The sequence below is a fragment of the Cavia porcellus genome, unplaced genomic scaffold, assembly GCF_034190915.1.
Source record: "Cavia porcellus strain 051 isolate PalLab524CR breed Dunkin Hartley unplaced genomic scaffold, mCavPor4.1 scaffold_18, whole genome shotgun sequence".
Lineage (NCBI taxonomy): Eukaryota > Metazoa > Chordata > Mammalia > Rodentia > Caviidae > Cavia > Cavia porcellus.
Window position 1 is genome coordinate 38,179,728 of NW_026947501.1, and position 27,699 is coordinate 38,207,426.

At 44.4% G+C, this 27,699-nt stretch overlaps 1 protein-coding gene across 2 annotated transcripts in view; it reads right to left on the reverse strand.

Annotated features, from left to right (window-relative positions):
* Nucleotides 1-27,699, reverse strand: part of Polr1a (RNA polymerase I subunit A) — a 71,846-nt gene that overhangs the window by 10,629 nt on the left and 33,518 nt on the right. For both annotated transcript variants that reach the window (XM_013151514.3, XM_063229666.1), the window contains exons 15-25: nt 15,084-15,233; nt 14,159-14,342; nt 11,098-11,180; nt 10,832-10,990; nt 9,374-9,472; nt 8,089-8,241; nt 6,645-6,727; nt 4,266-4,431; nt 3,016-3,237; nt 1,972-2,183; nt 256-423 (exon numbers count right to left, since the gene is read on the reverse strand). In XM_013151514.3, the coding sequence (XP_013006968.2) occupies nt 256-423; nt 1,972-2,183; nt 3,016-3,237; nt 4,266-4,431; nt 6,645-6,727; nt 8,089-8,241; nt 9,374-9,472; nt 10,832-10,990; nt 11,098-11,180; nt 14,159-14,342; nt 15,084-15,233 (1,679 nt within the window). The remainder of the gene's footprint in view (nt 1-255; nt 424-1,971; nt 2,184-3,015; nt 3,238-4,265; nt 4,432-6,644; nt 6,728-8,088; nt 8,242-9,373; nt 9,473-10,831; nt 10,991-11,097; nt 11,181-14,158; nt 14,343-15,083; nt 15,234-27,699) is intronic.

Consider the following 27,699-nt stretch of genomic DNA (forward strand, 5'->3'; position numbering starts at 1 on the left):
GGGTGGAGTCTCACAACCATTCTAGGTACCTTTGATGCAGGCTCAGCAGAGGGATAAATGGAGGTCCTGCAAGACCTGAGGAATGCTCTGGTCACAGAAATCAGTCAGCTCTTGAAATTCCAACCCTGTTGCCTGCCCACTCTGATGAGACCCTGTCTTGCTCAGTCACAGGACAATTCTCCTCATTCATAGCTCCTTGCCCACGGGAGGGTACAGCAGGTCACCCCTCCCGTCATGACCCCTCGAAGCCCCTACCTGGGAATGCCCAGAGTGACATTCATCTCGCCTCTGCCTGCAAAGTGGAAGGTGTTCAGGGTCATCTGTGTGGAGGGCTCCCCGATGCTCTGGGCAGCCAGTAGACCCACAGCCTCGCCTGGGTCACACAGTGAGCGCTGCCACTTCAGCTGCAGCAGGGTCCTCAGCCTGGAGATGGCAAGTCGGAGTGGGGGTCAGGAGCAGGTACCAGACTGCCTACCATGCCCACCCAAATCCAGAAGCCAGCTCTCGGGCTCTTCCTGGGCTTGTTTCTCTAGGCAGATGATCCCTTTAACCTCTGGATTCTTGCTAACGATGCTATGACCCTAAAATTATACAGTATAGACTCCAGCCAGGCAGGGCAGCACTAAACTTTTACGCTCCCATTGTTCACACACGCCCCAAGCACATCACGTATCCACTCTGGGCCAGTTCCTACAGTTCCCCAGGGCAGTGAGTTTCTGGGCTTATTACTCACACTTTTCTTTGTTCGCCTTTACACCCCTACCCGAAGCTGTGACAGTTTGGAGAGGGCTTAAACCTTTGCACAAATTATAGAGGTTCAGGTTCACTAAGCAGTGAAAGACATGGTATAGTACCACACAAAAGCACCCACGCTACACAACTCTGCAATGCACTAACCACTCTTCCTATGACAGCTGGCCTTGTAGGAGAGCTTCCAAGAACACTATTTGGCACACAGAACAAAGAAGAGGCTTGAAAAAGGCAGATGAGGGGAGTCACCACATTGGGGCAGGGCAGCACCGGAAGGCTGCAATGCTCTGTAAGTTTTTCCAGGTCCTTCTGAAGGTGAATGCAACTCCTGAGCTACAGTGGTGACGTGGGGCTGGGCTGAGTCAGGATCTTGCTCTTTCAGGAACGCCCAGCTGCAGCTGGACGGGAATCTGAGTTCGGGCTGGAGAAATCGTATGAAAGGAAGAGAATCCTAGCCTCTTCCAGTTCACCCACTCAGCGTGGTGTCTGCTCTCAGCCATACCCCAGCACCCTCCCAGTGCCTTACCTGGTGTCACTGGGGCCAGCACAAGGTGCACACTAGAGCAGATAGTCCCAAGGTCTTCAACTTGCAGTGAGCTGTGTGGGACAGCTGAGCAGCAACCAGGGCTGATGCTGAGCAGCAACCTGGGTGGCTTTGTAATACTCTGACATTTTGTGCTGGCTCAAGTGTGGCTTCTCACCTGCCTAGACTGTGGGGTTCAGTTCATTACTGAAGTGTGTGTATATGAGAGGAGAGAGAGAGACAGACAGACAGACAGACAGACAGACTGAAGTGGTCCAAGCTGAGGCCTCCATGTGGACTTTCCTCCTTGAGGCTGGAAACCCAAAGCTCCAAGGATCATGAGTCATCAGCTCCAAGCCCTCAGAAAAGCTGACACATGATGTCCCAGGACAGTGCATGATCTGTCCTGGGTCAGAGTTGGCAGCACCTCAATGGTGACCTTGACTCATTCTGCCATGGCTGTCACACCAAACTCAACAGAGGCCATTTCTGTAAGCCTCTGTCCCAGCGGAAGCTCTTCAGAGTCTCGGCCCAAATGAGAAGAGCAGCCGCTCCTGCCTACCTGCTCTGGTCTGTCTCGGAGCTCTCAGACCTGCAAAGCACCCCCTGCTGTCTCCTATCTCCCTCCTGCTTGAGCCTCACCGCTGGGGGGGCTCTCCTACTTGTACACACTGGGAAACAACTCAGAGAGTTCTCACCTGTCTAGAGAAAGCTCTGATTTGTAACTCTTCTCTGCTCCGGCTGCCCACTCTTGGCAGTAGTCATCAACTTTTTTTTCAAATGTTTCTGACACAGAGGCTAAGTAGATGTCTGGACGCCAGACAGACAGACTGGGGTCAGGACAAGAGGCTGCTTTCTTCTCATATTTCCGACGGCTCTGCTCATCCAACTCATACCACATCTGCAACATCTGAATGAAGGGCAGGAGGGGTCTCAGCTACACAGGAGAGGATCAGGAGTCGCTTCCTCTCCTTGGACTCTGAGTGTGTGTGGAGATTCAAAGGCATTGGCTCCAGATGAAAACATGGAGCCGAGTACGACAGGAGCCTGACTATGATGAGAAACCACCTCTACAACTAAAGTGGGGAAGGTAAGCATGTCCCAGGGTACCCTGCTTCCCTCCAGGACTGTCAGCCCCTCATTTTGGGCCACTCCAGCATAGCTAGGGTGACCACATAATTGACTGTCCAACTGGGACTCTTCTGGAGTCAAACAGAGGCGTGTTAATGATTATGCCAGGACAAGGGGCAAAGCCAGACCTGTCCCAGGCCAACCAGGGCAGTTATGTGAATGTGCTGGATCCCTGTTAGCTCCAGATGCAGGCTCCACCACGGGCTCCACGTTCCACAAGTGGCCTCTTGACTGCTTCCCAGAGCTCCTGTCTTCCAGCCCCAAGCTGGGTCTGGCTAACGGGAAGGTAGGAGAGTGGTGCTGGGCTTTATCCCTGACCTCTCTCTAATGGGGCTCCACTTGGTGCTCTGCCCACAGCCATGCTCTTCAATTCTGGCAATTGTTCTTCCCATTCCTTCATGCCTGGGGTGGTGAGGAACCCCAAAGTCACCAGCCCCAGTAACTCTCCCAGACCCTACATACTCTGGCCAAGTCGCTTCTTAACACTGCTATTTGAGTGCTATGTGTGTTCTGATGGTTTTCACGATCACACTCTTTGAGGGAGCCCTCAGCCTTCACCCAGCTCAGGCCCAAACAGGCCAGGCACTGGGGACACAGCCTCTCCGTGTTACCTGCTGAGTCTCTGGGCTGCGCCCATTCTGGTTGTTGCCCTCAAGGTTTAGGGCTCTCACTGCTGCCTGAATCTTCTGGGAATAACTCAGGAAGGCACCTCTCCTCGGCAGGGCACTGGAATGCTTGCTATGCCATTTTTTGATGGCTCTGAAGTGGCGGAGAGCTTTCTGGGATTCTCCTCTGGACAGAACTTCATGGAGATGCTTGGATTTCACTATTACCTAAATAAACCAAGTGCACGAAAGATGAGAGATGACAGTGACAGAAAGGCCATGTTGCACAACCTTGCAGGACCCAGGGGACCCCTGAGGAGCCCTCCTCAAGCCTCACAGAGGGACTGAGCATTCCTGCTGATCAGGGCAAACCAGACTTGGGAGCTGGAGCTAAAGTAGTCATGGCAGGCAGACTAGCACATAAGTCCCTCCAGAAACAGTGTTCCAGGAAGGAAGGTGCCATAGAACTGAGGTAGTGCCAGAAACAAAGGACCCCCAAATTTGCCATCAGCTAGGTGACCTTGGACAAACTGCAAATTTTACTTTCTCAATACACTAAGTCTCTGACTTACATGTTTGAGTTGCAAACTTACACAGATATGAACAGACCTTGCATTATGAACATTCATAGACGTGACTAAAATGTGGAAATAGCTCGTGTGTCTACCGTACCATTTTAAGGTAACTGTTATTAAGTTTATTTACCTTATTTTTGTGGGTGTACTTTTTTTTTTTAGGCTCTCTATTGTGTATCTGTGTCAAAGGTGTGCAAGACTCACTTTGTCAGACTTCCAAATGATACCAACTGGAATGCTCTCCTGGAATGGAACTTGTTAGGGCGGGGACTTACTATATGAAAACTGGGGGGACTGCTCAGTCAATCCTGTCACTGCCAAGGATGTAGGATGGTATGAAATACCACCACTGTGTGTGTCAGGCAGGCCTGGGTTCAGATGCTGACTTACCAGCCGGCTACTTCAGTTCTGATCCTCAGGTGCCTCAACTATAAAATGGGCAGAGTGCTGCCCACCTCCCTCATTGTGGTGAGGATGAACCCAAGCAGAGGGAAAGTGTTCCTTACAGTGGCTGTTACTCCAGAGGTGCCGGGGTCCTATGACCTCTGAGGGATTAAGGGGCTTTGGAAATGGCATGTTTCATTTGACTTTTTGATGGACAGCAGATGGGGTGGAAGAGCTCAGAGCTCCTCTAGCCCTAAATGGAAGTCCCCAACCCCCAAGGCCCAGGGCTGGCACCACCTCATAGTTGCTGGCCAGGAAGGGGAACTGCTTGGGCTGTAGGAACGGTGTCTTGGGGATGTCCAGGCCGTCCTCCCCATACAGGAACTGCACCACACTGCCGTCACTGTCTCGGACCGTCAGATCATACTGGACAACCAGCCCCTCCAGATGCTTGATGATGCACCTGTAAGAAGACCACTGGCTCAGTCCCCGGAGGTGCAGCTCCAGTAGGTGACAATACAGGGGAAGGCGGGCATGGGGGTTGGAGGGGTGGATGGATGGACAGCTCTGCTCTGCAGCCAAGTATGTCTCCAGCTCCAGAGCCCTACGCTAGGGGCTACGTTTCCTGACAGCTTTCCATAAGGTGCCATAGCAGTATGGCTGGGTGGCTTGACTGTCACTGCCAGAACTGGTTCCCACATAGCCCAGCTGCTGGGGCTATGGCCTGGTCCTTTGTCCACTTGCTCCACAGAGCTCCCCAGGGGACCAGTATCCTTAGAGCCATAGGGCAGGAAAGACAGGGAGCTGGCAAGGATTCTGGCACTCTGTCAGTCCAGTGATTGTCAGGGATACTAAAGGCCATCCAGAACTAAACGCTGACATAATATCCCTAAACTGGTGGCCTCTGTCCTCACCTTCCTCTTTGGCTGCTTTGCCTAACCTCTCTTGCACTGTGCCCTGGCCTTTGCTTATCCCCCTGGTCACTCTGCCTCAGTTACTTGTGTCACCCTGGGGGGAGTTTCTGGGAGTCCAGTTCCTCTCTGCTGACACCCACTCTGAGGGAGGACAGTGTTAGTCACCACAGTGCTCATGGTGCCTTGCTACGAATCTGGCCAGGCCGGTGCCACTCACCTGTCCTTTTGCTGCCCAGGCTGACATGTCCATCCTCAGCCCTTTCTCCACTGACCTTATGAGGCTCCAACAACTGTCTGTCGTGGCCATGACTCCAGGTCTCACTGAGTTTCAGGCCTCAGCTCTGGAGTCCACTCATGTGCTTAAATACCCTGCTGCTCTCCTACCCTCTACCCACCCACACCTCCTCTCTGTCCCTCAGCGTCCTGCTCCATTGACTGTGCCATGCTGCCACTCAGGCTTGGGCCCCCTGCCCTCTGTATACCTGCTTCTTCCTTCTACTGCCTCTACCTCCAGCCCAGGCCTCTGCAACACAAGCTACCTGAGGTCCTGCACTGTGCTAGCCCCACTCGAGAGCCTCCATGTCCTCCCAGCTGGAAGTGGAGCCTGCAGAGGTCTGTGCCTTTGCCCCAAAGGCTGCTGCTTTTTCTATTCCACCCAGAAACCCTGACATCCTCTTTTAGCTCAACCTGTTTCCAATGGGGCCTCCTGTCCTACACGTGGAATCTCTACCCCTCCTTATCTACTATCTGTTTACTAGTATTTTTCTATATTGCACATGCATTCATGAATAATTTACGGGAAGTGGAGGAACAGCCTCTGCTCACGTAAGCAAATGGGCCATGTTACCCAAGTGCCTGGCAAGGAGAGCCAGGCCTGGCTGCACTGAGTGTGACTCCCTGCTGGGCACTGCCAGCCCCACAGACAGGCTCCTCAGCAACGGCCGCCCAGGTGTGTGTCTGCCTGAATCCCACTCTTCCCTTACCACCCTGATGCCCACGGACTGCAGCATGGGACCCAAGGGGGAAAGGGCCAGAGCACGGTATGCAGGTGTGGGGAATCTGAGCTCAGAAACAGAAGCCAGAAAAGGGCAGAAATGTAGCTGAGGACCTAACTTGCAGCTAGGCCTGAGACAATTTATTTTTAACATCTCTTCCATTTCCTATCATTATTTCTAACATCATGGGTTCTGTGGGCTCAGGATGAGTCATGACCAAAAAGTCCCCAAAATCAACCTCCCACACTGCACCGCAGGGGAGAGACTGGAATGCAAAGATCTGTAGCCCCATCCTACGAGCTCCAGAGTCATGCCTGGCTCATGTTTAAACTTTGGTCCTCCCTGCTGAATTAATACTGGTTATAGCATTGCTTGCTCCCTTTTCCCTACAATAAGGAGAGAAACAAGTGTCAGGGTTGGGGGGCCCCAGGGTGATACCTGTAACTGAGGGAACATTAATCAGACTACAGGCAGGGTCCCTGCACTGCCCTAGGCCACCAAGTTCTGAGATGAGGACAAACCACTGTCTGAGTGTCCCTGCATCCACAGCCCCCGAGGGGATCTCAGAGAGGTCAGGTTTATGTGTAAGCCTCTGAGCGTGCACTCTGCCAGATCTTTGGAAGGGGAGGAATCCCTGCTGCTTTTTGCCTCAGCTACACGTGAATGCTTTAATGAAGTTTTTATCTGCCAAAGGCTCTTCAGCAAACGATGACAGGTACAGGGCCCTGACACAGTAACTGCATCTAACAGGACACTGGTACTTTTACCTTTGAAGATAGCCAGAGCGGCTGGTTTTCACGGCTGTGTCCACCAGGCCTTCTCGCCCTGCCATGCAGTGAAAGAAGAACTCCTGTGGAAAGAGGGGGACCCAGGTCCCCAAAGTGACAGTGAGCACTCTGCTCTTCCTGGAGGGCCACTCCAGCTGACCCCCTCAGCAGCTTCTCCTGACCAGCTGGCCCACTCCTTCCCCCCATCGCCGGGGCCCCTGCCTCTAAAGGCAATAATGGCCCTCAGTGACTTTTGCTGTCCCCTGCAGTTCTGGGTCTTTCCCTGCCCGAGGGTAGAGTGGATCAGAGGCAATATGTCCTGTCTACAGGAGTCCAGTGCCCTTTGTATCCGTCTGTACATCCTCAGAACCATACACCATGCCTTCTTTCCAAAGAGAAACAGCACTGGTGCCTCTCAACTGTCCATTCAGTCTCTATAGCTACATTCTGCTTCCAACAAGTTGAGCAGAACTACATGGTGTCTTCTAAAAATTGTTAGTGCAGCTCACAATAAGGATACATTTATTAAAATAGTCAACAAATGTAGACATATACACACAAGGTAAAGACAATAAAACGCAAACCAAAACCTTTTATGGCACTAGCCTATCCCTCAGTAGGATAAACTGATGTTTTCTCTCTCTCCATGCTGTTTCATTACATAAAGGGATGCTGGTCACAACCCACTACTATGATTCCTTAACCCACTAAGGGGTCACAGTCAGAAACTGAAAACTTCTTGTCTGCATCAGGTCTCCACTCTCCCATGCCAGAGGCCATGGATGACCTTGAGAGAATCTGTGTAGGGTGGAGGGAGGAGCTGCGGGTCAGTCAGTGGCACTGGAATAATTTATAATCTGGACTCAGTGGCCTTTCAGATATGCACTGCACTAAGGAACAAAACACGTGAACATCAAAAAAGCTACTGCTGATGAGAGTGAGAAGAAAGCCTCATCTTAGGGAGAATTCTAGTGTACACTTTTGCTGTAGCGGGGGTCAACTCTCCTACAGTGGGGGAGAAGTCATGGGAGGGACCTGGGGGACAAGGGATGACCTTGAAACAAATCTCCAGAATGTTCCTTTTGGCAACATAAACACCCCCAGGGAGTGACTCTCCCTTTCTAAACTGCTTCAGAGGAACCTAACCAGGTTTAGAAAGGTCACAAGGAGAAAAAGGCAGGGACAAGATTGCTTCTACTCATCCAGCCGTTTCTCAGCACTCTGAGTGCCTGCTACATGCCAGCACATTGGCTCTGGCATAACACTGGCATACATAACATGGTGGTGTCTTGCTGGGACCCAGGTTATGGCCGTGAGTGGCTTCGCATTTATCACTTGATTGTTCTTGTCAAAGTTATTGCTGGGGGTCGTAAGTCATCTATCATTGAGCCTAGGAAGGAGAAATAAAGAAAACAGCCAAATGGAAATACTGAAATACACATACAGGAGGCTTAATGCCGGTGAGAAACCTTCCAGTGACGAAGCCACCAGCCCTAGGAGTGAATTCATAAGGCTCGAAGCAGGGCAGTGACTTGCCAGATGCCATCAGTGGGGGTCTCCGACCTTCCAGTTCAATCTGGCCCAGCAGGCATGAAATCTGGGGAAAGGAAACCCAAAGGTACAAGATCCATGTGTGTGTGTTCAAAGTAAGGACAACAATACCCCACCCCCAACCCCACCCCTTTGTCCTGTCAAGGAAGGCAGACTCTGGCTCTTCAAGGAAAGCTACATGGGAACTGAGTTCTAGGCTAAACAAGATTTTTTTTTTTTCTGAGACAGGGTCTCGCTATGTAGTTCAGGGTGTCCCTGAACTCGCTATGTAGCCCAGGCTGGTACTGAACTCACAGCAATCCTCCTGCCTCAGGCTCCCGAATGCTGGAGTATAAGTGTGTGCCATCACGCCTGGCCAAACTAAATTTTAAATAAACCAGGGAAGCTTGCATTTCAAGAAAAAGTAACTGCATTACTGATCTGGATTTTCACTTTGAGGTCAGTTGAAAATTAGCTTGGTTTGAAAAGAAGCCACGTCCCTGAGCCATCACGGTATATACTTAGAAGGGACTTGAGGGTCCTAACAAGGAAATGGACGCCCATAAGAAAAAGTAATTCATTGTGACTGTTATATTCTAGAGCTAAAAGAGAACTCAAGCAATTGAGCCATTTGCTTAGTCAACTGTCTATGACAACTCTTGGGGTGTGAAGGTAGGGGCAGTGGGTCTAGATTTCCTTTGCATTAGGGGGCTTCCTGAGGGCCTCCAGCCTTTCAAACAATAGGGTAGTTCTTAAGTTCTTCTGAAGGTCATAAAGAATGAAAAACACAACAGGCTTTGAGATTTGTGAAAACTCCTCCCTAGCACTCTGGAAATCTGAAATGACAAAAGGTTAAGCCACCTCTGAGATTAAATAAACCCTTATAATGTGGCATTAGGGGGGAGAATTAGATGAAGCAAAACCGAAAGATCAGTTGAGATTTTAAACACTGTGCACTTATCACTGGAATATATGAATACAGTGAAACTATGTAACTGTGTCTCTACTTATGCACATTCTACTACTTCTGTCTTTAACAGTGGGTAGTGCTATAGTGAGTTATAAGCTTTTAGGGTTTTCAGTCCTTGTCACATTGTACATAGATGCAGAGCCTTTATAAAATCAGCAATGAATCTGAAAACCATTTCCTGCCAATGTCCCACCACCCCGCAAACCAGCCCTGCCACTTGTGTTCACACCTGCATTGTGTTTACAGTTGAACCTTTGGCTCCCGACTGCACCATCATCTGCAGGTTGTTCTCTGGGAACTGTCTGTGCAGGCCGAAAGGCATGCATGCCTGCAGATGAAATCAACAAACTGGTCAATGACTTCACCCCTTCGCAAATTCCAGGTTCAGAAGGTAAATCCAGCAAGCAGACACAAAGTGAGGATATTATTCAGAGGGTAAGGGCTACATCCCATTCAAGGTGAAAAAGACTTCATCTGGTATCAATTATTTTGCTAGAACCCCTACAAAGAAGTCAAATGGGTGCCAGGAGCCTCAGCCTGCCTAAACTGTGGAAAAAAGTGAGATGGAAAAGGAAAAGGGGTGGGGGGAGGGGCTGGCATATGCCACCTGTAAGTCTAGACAGGAGCTGGAAAGAAAAAAACAAAGGCAACAGCCTGGTGAACCAGGACACAGCCAGCAGCTCACCAATATCTGCAGCATGCCCACATTTACCAGCATGCTGCCGAATACTAGGCGGGAAGCCTTGCCTTGGTTCCAGGACTAGCTCTAGGTGGGCGGGGGCAGCCTGGAAAGAGGCCGAGGCAGCCCTGGCTTCTGGGTCTGTTTCTGCCTTTGCCTAGAGTTCTAGAGAGCCAGGCCACATACAGCAGGGCAGATCCTGGGTGGAAAGAGGTGGCAGGAAGCGGAGAGCTGCGGGACATGAAACCATTCTGAGGACAACACGCCACCTCTTAAAATTTCAGTCAGCCCCATGGTGCTGGGGACACTCCTCAGGACAAAAGCCTCCGGGAACAAGATGCCCACCACGCACAGGTCTGTCTTCTTAGCAGCCAAAGGGACACTGTAAGCCATGTGAGAGGCCCCCCAGGGACCAAATGACTTCTGTTGACCTTTGGCCTTGCTTTCTCCTCAGGCTGGACCTAAAGGCCTAGGAGACAGGTGAGGGCCCAGATGGCTTCTCTACACCACAGGACAATGAGCCCATTATGTCTGCTCCCAGGTGAGGAAACCAACGCATAGACTGGTGGATTATATCACTTGCCCAAGGTCATCCATCAAGTATATAAAGCACAAGCAAGAGCTGAAGCGGGTTCACTCCTGGCTCAGCTATGCAAACAACAGTGGTGTTTTTGGCCCTTCGTTCTCCTTGTCCATCTAGAGCAGTCCCACGGGAAGATGGCTTTCTTCAGTCCTTTCATACAGTCGTTCCAAAACAAAAATGTTTAAAAAGAAAAACAGCACAAAGCATTTTCTCTTGGCATTAACAGAGAGGTCTTTCTAGACTCTAATTGGGCCCTTGAAAGCTATTTAAAATGATAGAGCTACCCACCCCACCCCAAATCAAATCTAGTAATCTGTTATAAAGCCACAGTGCTCCAAAAGGTCTTGAGTGAGAATCAAAATATAAATCTTTTAAAAAATCTGCATTCAAAAGGTGGAGATAAGTGCGTGCACTTCCAGGCTAACCTTGTTAATCTCATTGCTGTAATGGTTCACTTCCTCCTTGAACTTCATATCAATCACATTAAAATCCCTCTGGTCTTTGCCCAGATGGGCATCCTGCCATTTGTCGCGGACCTCATCACATGATGCAGTGTCTGGCAGGTTTAATGCAGCCCTGACAGCCTAGAATGAAAGAATGTATCACAGCCTGCAGCGAAATGAAGAGGGGTGGGTCTCCTGAAGGACTCCTGGTGCCAAATGGCAGGCCTTGGCTCCCAGCCTCTCCTTACTTGGGGCCCACACTGGGTGGATTCTTCAATGATCTGATGTCTCTTCTCATCTGCCTTTGGCTTCACCAAAATGTCTTCCATGCCTGTGAGGTGAAACAGATAAGTTCAGAAAGAACTAGGCCTGCCTTCACTGGACTGTAAGCTCCGTGACGTGAGGGCTCAGTGTACAGAGCCACACGCAGGTATGGAAGCGCTAGAATGAGAGGGATGATGCTGACATCATTACTAATACAAGTCCTTAGTGCTGACCACAGCACTAACACTACAATCCCATTTTACAAGTGATAAAATTAAGGCTCAAAATTGAGCTACTGCTTGAGGTTATATAGATGGAAAGTAAGCTCAGGCCAGAGTCCCAAACAGGTGCTCTTAGCGACCCAATAAACCTGTGTTCAGTGAAAAGGTTGAGAGGCACAAGAGATTTGGGATAATGCTGGGGTAAGGAATAAGAGGGAGAGAGACAGTACCCCATTTTAGACTCCCAGAGGCTGTGAGTCGCCAGGGGCCCCTGTGTAGTTGGATGTGTGTATAGACCCACAAACATTCTGGAGCGTGGGTGACAGGGACCATTACTGCAGGCTTTTCGGTGGTGCCTCGGGAGGCTGAAAGCTTGGGTTGCTTCGGTTAAGCCCGTTCCCTGGCTCTAAGGATTGAAGAACTGCTCACCTTGGGCAGTAGCATGTCTAACTATTTTATCCAGGTACTTCTGTCTCTATCTGTGAGTGCTACAGAACTCAAGAGTCCTTCAACCAAGATCTAGGCAGGAAGGCAAACTGACATTCAGAAGCGTATGCTATCAAATTAAATATCCACTGCAGTGGCCGGGAAGCCTGAGGGCTTCTGCAGAATATGTGCACATGGGAGGACAAAGAAGCATTTCCTCTGCCAGGAAGTCACAAGCACCAGAACAGACCCAGCCGTGGGCTCCGCTCTAGGCTGCCTGCTGTGCTCTAAGAAGGGCTGGAATGAAGGGCTAGCCTGCCTCCCCTGGAGTCTGCTCCCGGCTTGGCCTTGCTGTCTACCCCAGCCACGCCACACCACACCAGAGTATCACTGCACTCAGGGGTCACTGCACCCTGTGCCACAGGCTACGCAGAGCTGCATGCATCGCTCTTGTTAGGTTTGATACCCCACTGCGAGCACAGTAGAGCTCTCTGAGCTTTCTCTAGTTAGCAGAGGTGTTTGTGTTTATTCCAGGTCACCATCTGAAACTGAATTACAGGTGTGAGGTTCTAAGTCTTCACACTTCACCCTCTTTGGTTACTCTGTGGGGACCCTACTATAGTTCCCAACAGAAGTGGGTGATCATGCCCATTCCACTAAATCAGGATGGGGAAGGTGAGCTTCAGCCCCAAACATACGAATATATTAATTCTTATCCTAATAAAATATTTATATGTTAAGATTTTTGTTCAAGGGTATTTATTTCAGTAATAATGTGAAAACTTACAAGCAGCCTGTTTAATTCTAAGAACTAGTTAAATAAACTACAATACAGCTAGTGCCCTGTACCTACAGACTTTACCAACTGTAATCTAAAATATTTGAAAAAAATTTGGCTCTCTTCTGAACATATATATACTTTTTTCCTTGTCATTATTCCCTAAACACAATATAGCAACTACTTCACAGCATTTACACTGCGTTTGGTATTGTAATTTAGAGACAATTTAAAGTATACGGGAAGATGCATGCAGGTTCTACACAAATATTATACAGTATTTTATAGAAGGGGTTTGAGCATCTTTGGATTTTGTTACCTCTGTGTGCATGTGTGTGTTGGGGAGCTGCAGTCAGTTCCCTCTAATAACGAGAAACAACTGAAAATCCTCTTAAATGGAATAAACTGTCATCACCAGACATGGGACGTAGATTTGTACTAGCTAAATGCAAAGACATACCTAAATAAATTTGAAAATAGAGTGCATGGAGGAAAACAAAACAGTACACAGTAAAAGAATTCCGTTTTTCCTGAATGTATCTACACTAAAAATGTCAAGAAATATGCACATCAAATTGATACTAGTGGATGGTATGTCTGGCAACTGGCTACTGGGTTAAAAATTGTCTGTATTTTTTAACTTTCCCAGAATTAAAAATACTAGGCAATTAAAAGTAGAATAAAATGTAACAGCTGGGTGTGGAGGTGCAGGCCTGTGATCCTAGCACTCTGGGAGGCTATGACAGGTGGATCACAAGTTCAAATACAATCAGGGCACCTTAGTGGAACCTTGTCTCAAAATAAAAAATAAAAATAAAAAGGACTAGGGATGTAGCTCAATGTTAAGGCCCTGGGTTCAATCCCCAATATCACCACCACCATCAATAAAAAAAAAAATGAACACAGCTTCCACTGTGGCAGGCCTATGACTGCACGATGGGATACTATGTCCATGAGCAAGCAAGTCCATCAATCAGAGCCTCATTTCTGTTATTCACCATCCCACAGATCAGGCAATCTCCCCATGCACTGTGGTGAGTGCTCAACAAGCAACATCTGTGTCCCTCACAGGACCACTGCAGAAGGGCCTAGACCCCGCTCCAGGTACCCACATACCCAGGAGACTGGGCCCAAGGCAAATTTTCCAGTGGTAGTCTCACCCAGCACAGAAAAACAGTATCAATCACAACTAAATGGTGTGTTCTCACCTCCAGGGAGCAAACAAGGGGTCTTCTCTTCCCACCTTAGAGTGCCCTATCTGCTCTGTCCCAGCAATGTTTTCAAAAGTGCTGAAGCTACTTGCCATGTGACAGAAGTATGGGTGCCTCTGAAAACGGGGTAGGGAGGGTCCAGGGAATTCCAGAGGGTGCTTGCAAGAGAGAAAGGGATATATGCGAGGATAAGAAATCAGTGTGAAGGACAGAAAACCCAGGGGGATGTCGAGATGGACAGGACAGAAATGGGGATGGACAAGGCAGCTCTGCACCGCTGAGAGAGGAAACCCTGGCTGGAGGGGTGAGTGGACAGCACTGAGAAGGAGCGAGGCCCGATGCCCTGACAGAAGAAATCTGGTTGCTCCCCCAAAGATCAGCAGAGCAGGGGCTAAGCGCCTGCACTCACCCAAGGTGAAGCCTCTGTAGAGCTGCAGATAGGCCGTGAACAGGCGAGCTAGGCAGGTGAGGACCCTGCCGCTGGTCTCGCCCCCGTAGATCTCATAGCAGCAGTGGACCAGGCCATAGGCGGAGCTCCCATAGTGCGCCTTGTCCAGCACTCCACACAGCAGCTCCCCCTCCCTGATGATCACCTGTGGGAAAGGCCGCCAACACCAGGCTGCAGGAGAGACCTCCCAGGGAGCACACTGCCTTCCTCAGCTCTGCATTATCCTCGCTCTGTCCCTCTACTGAGACCTACCTCCGTCCTTCACGGAGAGAAGCACGGAACATATGGAACTAATTAAACATTTATTTTTTAAGTAAAGGAGATGAACGCACACAGCCCAGCGGTTCCTAATTTAGTTTTTGGGGACTACACATCTCTCTCCTGTGTCTCTCCCACCCCCACTCTTCTATCCATAATGGAGGTCAATTACCCTCGATTAAGACCCTTGGGATGAGAACATAGTATGACTTTGTGACTGTGGCCCACGACTCCCTCCACTGCACTCTGTAGTAAAATAAAATCTTTTTAATATTCTGTAAGGCTTGAATTTGTATTTTAACAGAAAAGCACTAACTAGAAGCTAATTGCGTAAGAAGAATTTCTAGTAACATAATGTAGCAAACATCAAGCATATGATCTTGAAGGGAAAGAAAGTGGCAGCTTCAGGTCTAGGTCTGAATGCAGCATTAAGACCGGGTAACAGGGCTCAGATGGGAGAACAACTGTGACCTTTCCAAGACACAAGTGGACTCCATCTAAGCACAACCGCGCCTCTCCGGAGGTACAGACCAGCTTCTGTGAGCCATCTCCGTTTTGGTCTCTGTTTTAAACCTATCTATCTGCAGTAGGGTTCGAAGTCTCCATCCACACAGCCGTGCAGCCCGACCTGAGACTCGCACATTGAGTCCGGGTTAAAGTTGGGAACAGGTCGCGGAGTTTCCTGCACCCAGGCTTTCCCGGGGATTTTTGCTTTTCCGATTAAGTTCAGTGGGATATAGTCCTCTGGGATTATGTTTATCAGCAGTGTAGACACAACCTGAAGAAAAAAACCAGAAAAACTCACATCAGGAAGAAAAGCTGAGAACTTCCCTTAGGACCTCCTGTTGTACACCATTCCTGATGATTTCAGGTAGAAGAGACAGGTTCACCTATAAGGGACAAGTCAATCCTGGCTTCTAGTTAAATGACTTAGCAGTGGAAAGGAAGACATACTAATGAGAACTACACACTGAGATGTTCACTCCCTAAATTAGTGCACCTTAAAGTACACAATCCCCCAGACTTGAATTCCTGAAATATTCCAAAAGAAAGTGAGAAAACAAGCAAACTGCTGTGGGGTCAAAATACAGAAATGTGAGTATATGGTTAAAAAAGCAAAGCATAAGCAAGGTTGGGAGAAATGGTGGGGTTCATCAACACTGGGATCTGCCCACAGTGAGCCTAACTGACCAGTCGCTAAGTGAAGTGGAAGGCTGAAAACCACGCCCTAGAGGCATCTACCTGCTCACCTTCAGGTCACCTCAAAACGAGTGAGGATTATTTCATGTGTTCCATAGCTTTCACTCTTTAGAACAGCTCTGAGCTTCTGGAGGTAACCAAGGAAGACAAGGATGCAAATACTACAACTTGAGAGCTGTTCTAGTGAGGGGCTTCATGCACAAGGTCTCGGGTGCCCAACTGAGATACAAGCTGCAGAGATGCTCGGGGCCAGGAGTGGCCCAGTGTCTGTGCCATCACCTCTGACCTTGCCCTGTGGGGCACATTCTCATCTTAGTGTTGTTTACTTGTAAATTTCAGGCAGATTTACTCATTCATTTGGCAATTATATACAGGATGATTACTGTGAGCCAGGTATGATGAGAAAAAGATAGTTGTGAACAAACAGTCTCAACTCTCCATGTAGCCTTCATTCCATATTTTGGGGAAAAAAGCGGAGGGAGGGAGGAAGAGAGAAAAAGAGAAAAAGAGAAGAGAGTGAGAGAGTGAAAGAGAGTGAGCTCAGAGTAAAGTTGGGGAGGCAGCAATTGGGATTTTTAAAAAGATGGGTCGGGAAGATCTCAGCAAGGAAACATTAAGGAAGACAGCCATGTAGAGGCTGGATCAGGTTTCTCAGACAGAGACAGGAAAGACAAAAAGCTTTACCTTGAGTGAGACACAAAGTACTTGGCAGGTTTTGATCTCAGGATTCTGCTTTAGTCAATCTGGGTTACAATAAAATACTCTAAACTGCATAGTTCATAAACAACAGAAGTTTATACAGTTCTGTAGGCTGCAAATGATGAGAACAAGGCAGATTCAGTATGTGGTGGGGGCCCCATTGTCAACTCATACAGACATCCTACTGCATCCTCACTTGGAGGAAGGTGTCAAGGAGCTCTCTGAGGCTTCCTTTACAAAGGCATTAATCCCATTTATGAAGATCCCCTCTATGACCTCCTCACCTTCAGGGCCCTACCTCCTAAAAGCTTGGGGGTTAGGACTCAACATGAATTTATGACAGACACACTCAGGCTATAGAATGTTCTGACTTAACTCTTAATAGGCCAATTGTTCCAGGTACATTCCTAGATTAGACTCTGGGTCAAAATAAATGGTTTGGAACACAGACCTCCTAAGTGACACTGACAAGAAGGACTTACTTTTCAAGTGTTTATTAAAATTGCCTAAGTGATCACATTATGCCAGAGGCTCTATAGCAAAGCACTTTTCTGGGTACATTTAGTTGACTTTTCACTAACATGGTACAATTAACTTTTACAAAGCCAAATACCAGAAGTAAATTTATTTGACTGGAAATAATGAAAGGCCAGGGAGTCCTTCCCTGCCCTAACTGGGTCAATGGGCAGATAGGTCATGTATCTCCCAACTTGCTGCTAACAGAAGGCTGGGAGGGACACTTTTTCAAGCAGCTGCTGCACACCAGGCCCAGAGGCAGGCAGCTGTACCAGAAGTAACCATGGGTTGGCTTCAGAATGACAAAATGTGCAGTTTCCACAGATGAGCCGGGTTAGGAGCAGCCAGGCTGGTATAACAGGCACCAGCGGACATGAACTGGCATCAACAGCTCTTTGTGTATCTCTACCTGCGCACAAAGTAGCATCTCCATGAAAGCACAGTGGGGCAGGACAGTTAGAAAGCTGCTGTCTTTTCATTCATGTATGCCTGAGCAGGGGGACATCTTTAGGGCAAACAGACAATCACTGTTTTCTCAGCAGAAAATGATCAGAAAGTTCACCCTCTTTATACCTCTGTTCAGCAGAAGGTCAGCACTACAGGGCGAGTGGGACAGGAGATGAGACCTCAAGGGACTGCATGACAGCAAAAACACCACATGTACAGTGGGGGCCATGAGGCTTGGACAGTCTGGATTAGAATTTGGAGTGAAAAGTAACAACAAACAAGACATATATCTAACTTCCACACTTGATCTCAACCAGAAGTCTGAGAGGTGATATCTATCCTTGCAAACATAGGGAGATAACGCCTGCCACCTCATTTACAGTGAAAGACAAAATGTCTTCTACCTCAAAGCAGGATAAGATATGGATGCCTGCTCTTGCCTTTTTTTTGAGACAGGATCTTGTTCTGCAGTCCAGGCTGACCTTGAACTTATGGCAATATTCTTCCTTCACTCTCCTGAGTGTTGAGATTCCAGGTGTGTACCACCATACCCAGGCTTACTCTGGCTACTTCTATTCAACAATGTACTTGGAAGTTCTTGCCAGGGAAATCAAGCAAGAAAAGAAATAAAAGGCATCTGGTCTACTCAGCAAAAAAGTAAAACTACCTTTATTTACAGGTGAAATAATCAGATGCAGAAAATCCCTAAGGGCCCTAAACAAATTAGCCAAAAAATGACTTCAACAAAGCTGAAGGATACAAGATCAACATAAAGCAATCAATAGAACTCTTACATATTAACAATAAACAAGGGGCTGGGGATTTAGCTCAGTGGCATAAACACCTCCCTTGTAAGCAGGCAGTCGTGAGTTTGATCCCTGGTACCGATAAAAATGAAAAAGACAAAAAAACCAAACAAACAACAACAACAACAACAACAAAAAAACCAGGCTGACAATGAAACTAAGAAAAAATCTACACATAAGAGCATCAAAAAAAGCTTAACCAAAATTCAGTAATAAATATAACCAAAGATATAGAAAACTTACACTGAAAACTATAGAATACTGTTGAAGGAAATCAAAGATCTAAGTAAATGAGAGGATGTGGATTTGAAGACTTACATTGTTACTGTGGCAAATTACCCAACTGATCTGTAGATTCGAGACAATCCTATTACTACTCCAACTGCTAGTTCTGCAGAAATGAAAAAGTTGATCCTAAAATTCATTACTATAGGCCCACAGAAATGTCAACAGTGTCATGATATGGTTTCTTAGATATGACAACAAAATCAAGAGCAACAAAATAAAAGGTAAGTAAGTTAAGCTTTTGTGTGTCAAATGATATGAAAGTAAAAGCCACAGAACTGGAGAAGATAAGTCATATATATCAATTATGTGATATAATCTGAGTAGCCAGAATACATATAAAGAACTCTTGTATGAGTTTCTTTTTCTTTTTCCTTTTTATCGGTACCGGGGATTGAACTCACCACCGCCTGCTTGCAAGGCAGGTACTTATGCTGCTGAGCTAAATCCCTAGCCCCAAGAACTCTTACAACTCAACAAAAAACAACTAACAAATGGGCAAAAGACTTGAACAAATGTTTCTCTAAAGAAGAAATTACAAATGGCCAGGTAGCACATGAAAAATGCTCAATACTGTCAGTCATTAGGAAAATGCAAATGGAACTAGAACCTTCACACTGACTAATATGCCATAAAACAGAACAAAACAAAACAAAAAAATACATGCTGGTGAAGGTATGGAGAAATTGGAACCCACATATAGCTGGTAGGAATGTAAAATGGTATGGATACTCTGAACAACTTCGCAGGATCCTCGAAAAAGTTAAACACAGAATTACAATATGAGCCAGCAACTCCATTCTTACCTATACAGCTAAGAGAACAGAAATCACAGGTTCACACAGAAAATGTCAGACAAAGGTTTGTTGAGGTTTATCTGTAATAGTCTCAAAGTAGAAACATTCCCAATATTCCCTTTATTAGTTGGAAAGAGATGAACAAAATATGGTATATCCATAGAATAGAGAATTATTCAGCTATAAAAAGGAATTAACTATCATTATATGCTATAGCACAAATAAGCCTTGAAAAATTATACTAAATAAGAAATCACAAAAGGCAAACAATGCAACAAATCACCAAAAAGATCATACAGCATGACCAAGTATACTTCAATCCCGGGGATGCAAAGATGGTTCAACATGCACACACCAGTAAATGTAAGCAAACTGATAAATGTAATACATCACATACCCAGAAGCAAGGATGAAAGTCATACAATCATCTCAATAGATACAGAAAAGGCTTCTGACAAAATCCAACATCCATTTATTATAAAAATCGCAAACAAAACAGGTACAGAGGGACCTTATCTCAATCTAATAAAATTATGACAAACCTTCTGTGAAATATGGAAAAATTGAAGCTTTCCTCCAAAATCAGAAACACCACTTCTGTTTAAATCATTATCGCTACTCCTGTTCAAATCATCAGTCAGGACAATTAGGCAAGAGAAAGAAATAAAAGGAATATGTTACAGGAAAAGAAGTCAAATTGTCATTTTTTGCAGATGACATAACCATCTACACAGAAGGCCTCCAAAAAATTCTGCCAGAAGACTCCTAGAATTAATAGCCAAATTCAGCAATATAGCAGGATGAAAAAAAAAAATCAGCACACAAAAATCAATAGCATTTCTGTATACTAATAATGAACTCATGGAGAAAGACATTAGGAAAACAATACTATTCTAAATAGCATCAAGAAAAAATAAATACTTAGAAATTAATCTAATCAGGGAAGGAAGAGTCCACTACAACACTCAAAAAAAGAGATCAAGGAGGACATTAAAAAATGGAAAACATCTTTTTCCTGGATAGAAAAAAAAAATCAGTATCGTCAAAATAACAGCACTACCAAAGTGATATATAAACAATATAATCCCAATCACAATAGCAACAGCATTCCTTGCAGAACTAGAGAAAACAGTACTCAAATACATATGGCACCAGAAGAAACCCAGAATAGCAACAGCAATTGCAGGGAACAAGAGCAAAAGTGAGTGACACCACAATAGCAGATTTCAAATTATATTACAAAACAACAGTGATAAATACAGGCATAGCACTGGCATAGAGATACACATGTGGATCAGTGCAACAGGTTAGAGGATGCAGAAACAACCTCAGACACATTCAGCTTTCTGTTCTTGGACAAAGCCAAAAACACGCTGAAGGAAAGACAGTTTCTTTAATAAATGGTGCTGGGAAAACAGTCTATCCACATGCAGAAGACTGAAGCTAGTGCCACACACCTCACCGTGATCTAAAGCAAAACCAAAATGGATCGAAGACATAATTATTAAAACAAAAACGATCTGCTGGAAGATAAAATAGGTAAAATTCTTGAATTTTACAGGTATACCTTTACATAGGCAAAGACTTTCTGAACAGAACCCCAATTGTGTTAGAAATAACACCAAGAATCAACAAATGGAATGACATCAAATTAAAAAGCTGTGTTGCAAAGGAAACAACAAACAGAGTGAAAGAGACAACCTAAACAATGGGAACAGATTTTGGGAGCTACTCTTCGGACAGGGGACTAATACCTAGAACTCAAAAGAATTTACTCCTCTAAAATAAAAAATCCAAACAAAAAAAATCGACAATTGAACAGACACTTCTCAGATGAAGTACAAGTGACCAATAAATATATGAAAAAATGTTCAACATCTTTGGCAGTTAAAAAAATGCAAGTTAGACGGGTGTGGTGGCACACACCTGTAAGCCCGTAATCCCAGCACTCAGAAGGAGTGCTCATTGCGAGTTCAAGACCAGACTGAGCTACAAAGTGAGCTCAAGAGTAGCCTGAACTGCATAGCAAGACCCTGTCTCAAATAAAACAAAACAAAACAAAACAAAAAACAAGAAACAAATTAAAACAATGAGGGGTTGGGGATTTAGCTCAGTGGCGTAAGTGTCTGCCTTGCAAGTGTGTGGTCGTGAGTTCGATCCCTTACCGATAAAAAAGAAAAAGACAAAAAAAAAAAAAAAAGTGATTGCAAATTAAAACAATAAGATTCCATCTTACTCAGGAAGAATGCTCTCATCAAAAAAGCAAATAGTAACTGGCCAGGCTGTGGGGAAAAAGGAACTCTTATATTGTTGGTGGGAATGTAAACTAGTACAACCACTATGGAAATCAGTATGAAGACTCTTCAAAAACTAAAACTAGAAATTCCATTTGACCCAGCTATTCCCCTTCTAAATATCTTTCCGAAAGAATTAAAGGCATTATATTACAGTGATAAATCCATACCCACATTTGTAGCAAGCAGCTCAACTCATAATAGCTACATCTTGAAAGTGGCCTATTCAGTAACAAATCAGTGGATAACAAAAATGAGCTATCTATACACAATGAAATACTATTCTGTCATAAAGAAGGATAACCTTAGGGCTGGGAATACAGCTTAGCAGCACAAGCACCTGCCTGTCAAGCGCAGATTCCAGTATTAAAAAAAAACAAACCAAAAACCAAAAACCAAAAAAACTAAATTTCAGTAATTTGCTGGAAAATGGATGTACCTCAAGACTATAATGTTAAGTACAATCACATACAGAGCTGATTATAAAGAGCACATGGTTTCTTTTATATGAGAAATTCAAAGTACAAATAACACGCAAAATCAAAGACAGGTATTAGGATACAGGGAGACAGATCTTTTGCAAAAGGGAAGGGGATCAAGAGATGAAAGAGGGGACAGAATAAAATAAGAACTAAGATGTGTTACGTGGGGCTGGGGATATAGCCCAGCAGCACAGCACTTGCTCAGCAAGTGCGAGGTGTTGAATTTGATCCCCAGATTAAAAAAAAAAAAAGATGTGTTATGTACATGTACCAACTCCTATAATAACATAAGCATTATGAGCTACAAACATGTACTAATACATCTTTTAAAAAAGTTTTGAAATATGACTCTTTTGACCAGCAATGATACTTTCTGAATTCATTTAAAAAGATATACCCATAAAAGTAAGACAGTATACATATAAATAGGTTAGCACAGAAAATGCCAGGTAAAGGTTTAATGTCTGCTAATGGATAGTTAAATCAACTGCAATGCATCTACACCACTGAATATACAATACAGGAAGGGTGACAGGAATAAGGTGGATCTACACATACAGACACACAATGTGACCATTATACATCAATCAATTGCAAGGTCCTGAGTTCAATTCCTGGTACAAAAAAAAAAAGTTTTTCTCTACCCAGCACATGAGAACAGTTAGGTTAACTTCTTATCATATTTGGGATGTTAAAATACACTGCTTTTCAAGGATGAGGAGAAAGGGAATCTTTCTCTCTCTGTAACTATGGAATTTACCTGAATCCTGATTTGAACAAAGAAATAGAAAGATAATTATTTACCAGTGCTGGGGATATAGCTCAGCAGCGCTGTGCCTGTCTGGCAAGTGCGATGTCATGAGTTCAATTCCTGGTACAAACAAACCAAAAAAACCCCCAAGAACCAAACAAAAACACCCATCCCAATATTTTTTTCTTCACTTGTCCCATCCCAATTATAGCCCTCTCTTTCCTCTAGAAGTAACCACTATGTTGGACCTTTAAGGTAATTATATCCTTGCCCTCAATGGTTTTACCATGTAAACGTGCATCCAAAACAGTCTAGTCTGACTTTGCCCATTTAGAACAAGTTAGTATGTCTCTCAGGTCTCCATTTACAGCCTCCCGCTTCACCTCTTCCAGATCTATCTTCTGAAGAACCCAGTACATTTGTCCTATACTGTTTCTTCTGGTCTGGGGGTTCTGTTTTGTGGTACCAAGGATTAAACCCAGGGCCTTTTGGACTGTATCGCTGGTGCACTTTAATGTATTCCTCCCTGCCCTGGGTTTTCTGAAAACTGGCAACTAGATGCAGAGGCGTAACTGGACTCAGCTTTTTTCCCACTGGCAATGCTATGGGGTGGTGGTCTGCTGTTTATTTTTCTGCAAGAAAAGGGAACTTTTCATACACTATTGGTTAGAATTTAAATTAGTACATCCATTATAAAAAATAGCATAGATGTTCCTGAAAAAATAAACTACAAATGGAATTATCATGCAAGTCAGCAACCCCATTATGTGGTATATCCAGAGGCAAAGAAATCAGTATGCCAAAGAGCTATCTGCACTCCTGTGTTTACTGCAGCAGTACTGACAAAGGACAAGATACAGAATCAATCCAGATGTCCACAGACAAATGAGCGGGTCAAGAAAATGTGCATATACACAAGAGAACAGCACTCAGTATATGGCAGAATGAAAGTCCTCTGCGGCAAAATTGGAGTCTGGATGGCATTTCACATAAACTGAAATAAGTCAGGCAAATGCCACATTTCTTACAGATTTGTGGAAACCGACAAAAGTTGATTTCCTAGAAACAAGGAGTAGAATAGAAGATGCCAGAAGCTGGGAAGGGTGAGGAAGGCAGATAGAAAATGATTAATGGGTACAGGGGTGCAGCTGGACAGGAGGAATAACTTTTTTTTTTTGTCTTTTTCCTTTTTATCGGTACCGGGGATCGAACTCACGACTGCCTGCTTGCAAGGCAGGAGCTTATGCCGCTGAGCTAAATCTCCAGCCCCTAGGAGGAATAACTTAATGTTCCATGGCATGGTAGGGTGACTATGGCTGGCAATAATTAACTGTACATTAATTATATATTTCAAAATAGCTGCTAGGAAGAATTCTGAATTTTCCCATCACAAAGAAATTATAAATATTTGAGGTGATGGACATTCCTATTACCCTTATCTGATTGGGCAACTGTATACATGAACATAACCACTCTACTGCATCCCATAAATGTAAGTAATTACTGTGTGTCAATTGAAAAAAACCCTAAAAACAATGGAGACCAACTGACTAGAATAAAAAAAAAAAGCCAAAATCAGCCTGATATAATTCTTTTTGGAGGAGCTGGTAGTTTATTTAAAGTAAGCTACCTAAAGAACTAGACAAAACCGAAGCCCATGTGCCTGGTAATGAGAAAAATGCATGTCTCAGGGACTAGGATGCCATGGTGATTTTTTAATACAAATTTAAAAATAAATTTTGGTTCATGGTGCTTCAGAGCAGAGGATGGTATAATGATTCCATTCTTATTTATTTTCTATACATACACACACATAATAGAGCTGGGGATGGAGAAATTTTCTCTTACATCTTTGCATTTTTATTTAACAACGAGCTTGTATTACTTGCATCATTTAAAAAATGTAAAGGGCAGAGATCTAATGGCTAAATCTGTCAAAGACAATACGCAAAAATTAACTGTACTTCTACATATGCCAACTATAAACAACTAGAAATTTTAGCAGACAATATCACTTCCAAAGATAATACCTATTAGTGAAACCAGTGAAGCTGAGATGTGACTGAAAAATAGTGTGTACTTAAATTTAAAAAAATTAGAGTAAAAGACACATTGCCATTAATCCTCTTCAAGATACCCTCCAAATCTGCTTCAAACACACTTACTGCATTTTTCTTGCCACTCTTTGAAGCAGTTTTGGAAATCCTCTTTTGTGAACATCTTTTGTTGTGCTATTATAGTGCTTTAATGTTCTGAATTGATTCAAATTGTCTACCTTTTATGGTCTTTTTGACGTCGTGGAAGAGCAGAAGCTGCATGGTGCAGATCCAGTGACTCAGGCCAACGGGGATACATTTTACTGTTTTTATGAGCCTGCCTTTCCACTGGATGGAACTCAACAGCTATAGTCACCATTTTTTGATCACACCTTGTAAAGACACAAAAGAAAATTTTCCTTTCAGAAGTGTTTTAGAAAGTGGCAGGGTAAGTGTGGAATAAGTATGTTCAAAGAAAGGGAGAGTATTTTGAGGGGATAAAGGGCAAAGTGTCTTTTACTGTAATAAATGTTTTAGAACATTCATATTTTTCCATTACCCTTTGCATATGAGATGTCCAGCCCAAGGCTTGGGCAGCCCCTTTACTTTGGACTGGGGAAGGCCCCAGATGGAAACGGCAGGGAGTGTGGTAGAGCAAACTAATTACACCACATGTCTAGAAGCAAACGAATGAGTGAATGACTGAATGAAGAATGAATGAATACCCTGAGAGACTCCTTTGAGGTCCCACGACCTTCTTTGAGGATGTCTCTAATGACTCAAGGACTTCCCACTGGGCTGCACCTCTTAAACGCAGATTATACCTCCTATACCAGGATTTAATACATAGACCTTCGGAGATACTATCTATATTCAAACCATAGCATTATATAATCTAATAACAATCCTAGCAGATACATTTCAAGACAGTTTTGAACAACAAAGCTGGAGACTTTTTCTTTAAGAAGTCCAATTTAATATAAGGCTACAGTAATTAACACAGTGCAGCCAGCACTGGTACAATGGAACCAAAAAGACCAACAGAATGGAGTCCCAAAATAGAACCATATATATAATAGCTACTTGATTTATGACACAGGAGACACCAAAGGGCAGTGGAGAAGTGGGCTGTTAAACAGATGACACTGTTAACTGAATAGTCAGAGAATCTTCACCCTTCACCACATCCACAAAAACATCCCCAGGCAGAGAAAAGACCTAAGTAAGAAAGCTAAAATAAAGTTACCAGACAATAATGGAAGGCAAACCTTCAAGATCCAGGGGTAGGGAAATAGTTCTTATATATAGGAGTAAAGTGTAAAAGACAACAGGTAAGGACTGTGTTACATAAAAATAAAGAACAAATCATTAGAAAGTGGCATTAGGCAGAAGAATGAAAAGTGGCTGGATTATGGGTGTGTGGTTACTAAATCACTTCACCAATTGGTTTGGCGCCACCCTAAATAGTAAATACAAAAGGGGCGAAAAGACGCTGCTAAGGTCCTGTTCTTGTTGCTTTTGTTGTCTTCTGTCTGCCATGAACTGCTCTCCTCTGAAGCCACCTGCCTAGGAGCCAGTCAGTTATGGACTGAAACCTCTACAAACTGTGAGCTAAATAAACTTTTAACTTTGGGTGTCAGGAATTTTGTCTCAGTGATAAGAAAAGTAACTAAGATAGCATGGAAGGAGTGCTGGTGACATTCTACTTTCCGGGCTGGGGGAGAGTTTTCAAAGATATATTCACCTTATGAACATTTAGTGAGCTGTATGCTTGAGATCTGCACTGGCAGACAAGCCCTTTCTCTGCTTCCTCTTTCTACAGATGACGGGAGACCCTGATTCCTATAAAGAAGGCAAAGTATGATACGTCCTGAAGAGAGAGACTTTCATTTCTGGAGTAGCGGAAATAAACTTTCTAAGTTCTTCCTTTCCTGATTCTAAACATGACTTTTCTCTGTAGAACTAGACTGAACCACTAAACAAATTCTTGGCAGTATAGCCATTCACCTGTTTGCAAAAAAACAGCCTATACCAAGGTTTGGAAAACACTGAAAAATGTCAACACTGCCAGAAGTAAAACTTGAGTCTCTTTTCTAATTTTAGTTAGCCCAGAAATAGTAAAAATGAAAATCCAAACGAACCTTAACATGCTTAAAATTATCTTATTTTGATGTTTTATACCAAACTTCTCACATACACTTTAATATGGGTACAGCTCTGACTGAATAGAATTGTACGTCTACTTCTCTTTCAGTGCTGTGTCACAGCACTGCCCCACACTGTCACTTGGCCTCGTGAAAACATCATTTTTAATTGTTATGTGATATCTCAGGAAACCAATGTGCCAAAATTTACTTTGCCTCGATGCTGAGTAACCTTTTAAAATATTCAGCCACTTCCTTGAAGCCTTGTAAAGTTTTCACTTATTAATTGGAAAGGCTTTATTCTGGGCTTCTTGATATGGAAATATTTGAAGCTATAGTATATGAAGTTTTATTCAAATATTTCAAGGAAAAAGACAGACACTATGGTAACTACTATTAAGTCAGGTTATTTGGTGGTGAAGCACTAGGTTGCTGAAACAGTCATGCTTTGATCTGCATTGTTATATTGTTATGTCCTCTTTTATCTCAATCTCTCCCTTATTCATTAAAAAAATTAGTTATTTTTTATGGTTTTTTTTAATTAAGGGGAAAAATTTTAAAAATTAGCAGGATATATAATAGTAACTTTTTTTGATTTCCTATTAACTTGTTTTGAAGACCTGTAATACTCCCACTATCTTGTTTTGACTGATTAGACTCTGTTCCATTCTGTATGATAGTATCAAGTTTGAGGGTATAAGCAACTACTTTGAAGGCAATAAGATTCACTAAGATGCCCATTCTGGTTTGACTATTGTCTCCTTTGGAAGTCCTGTAATATTTACAA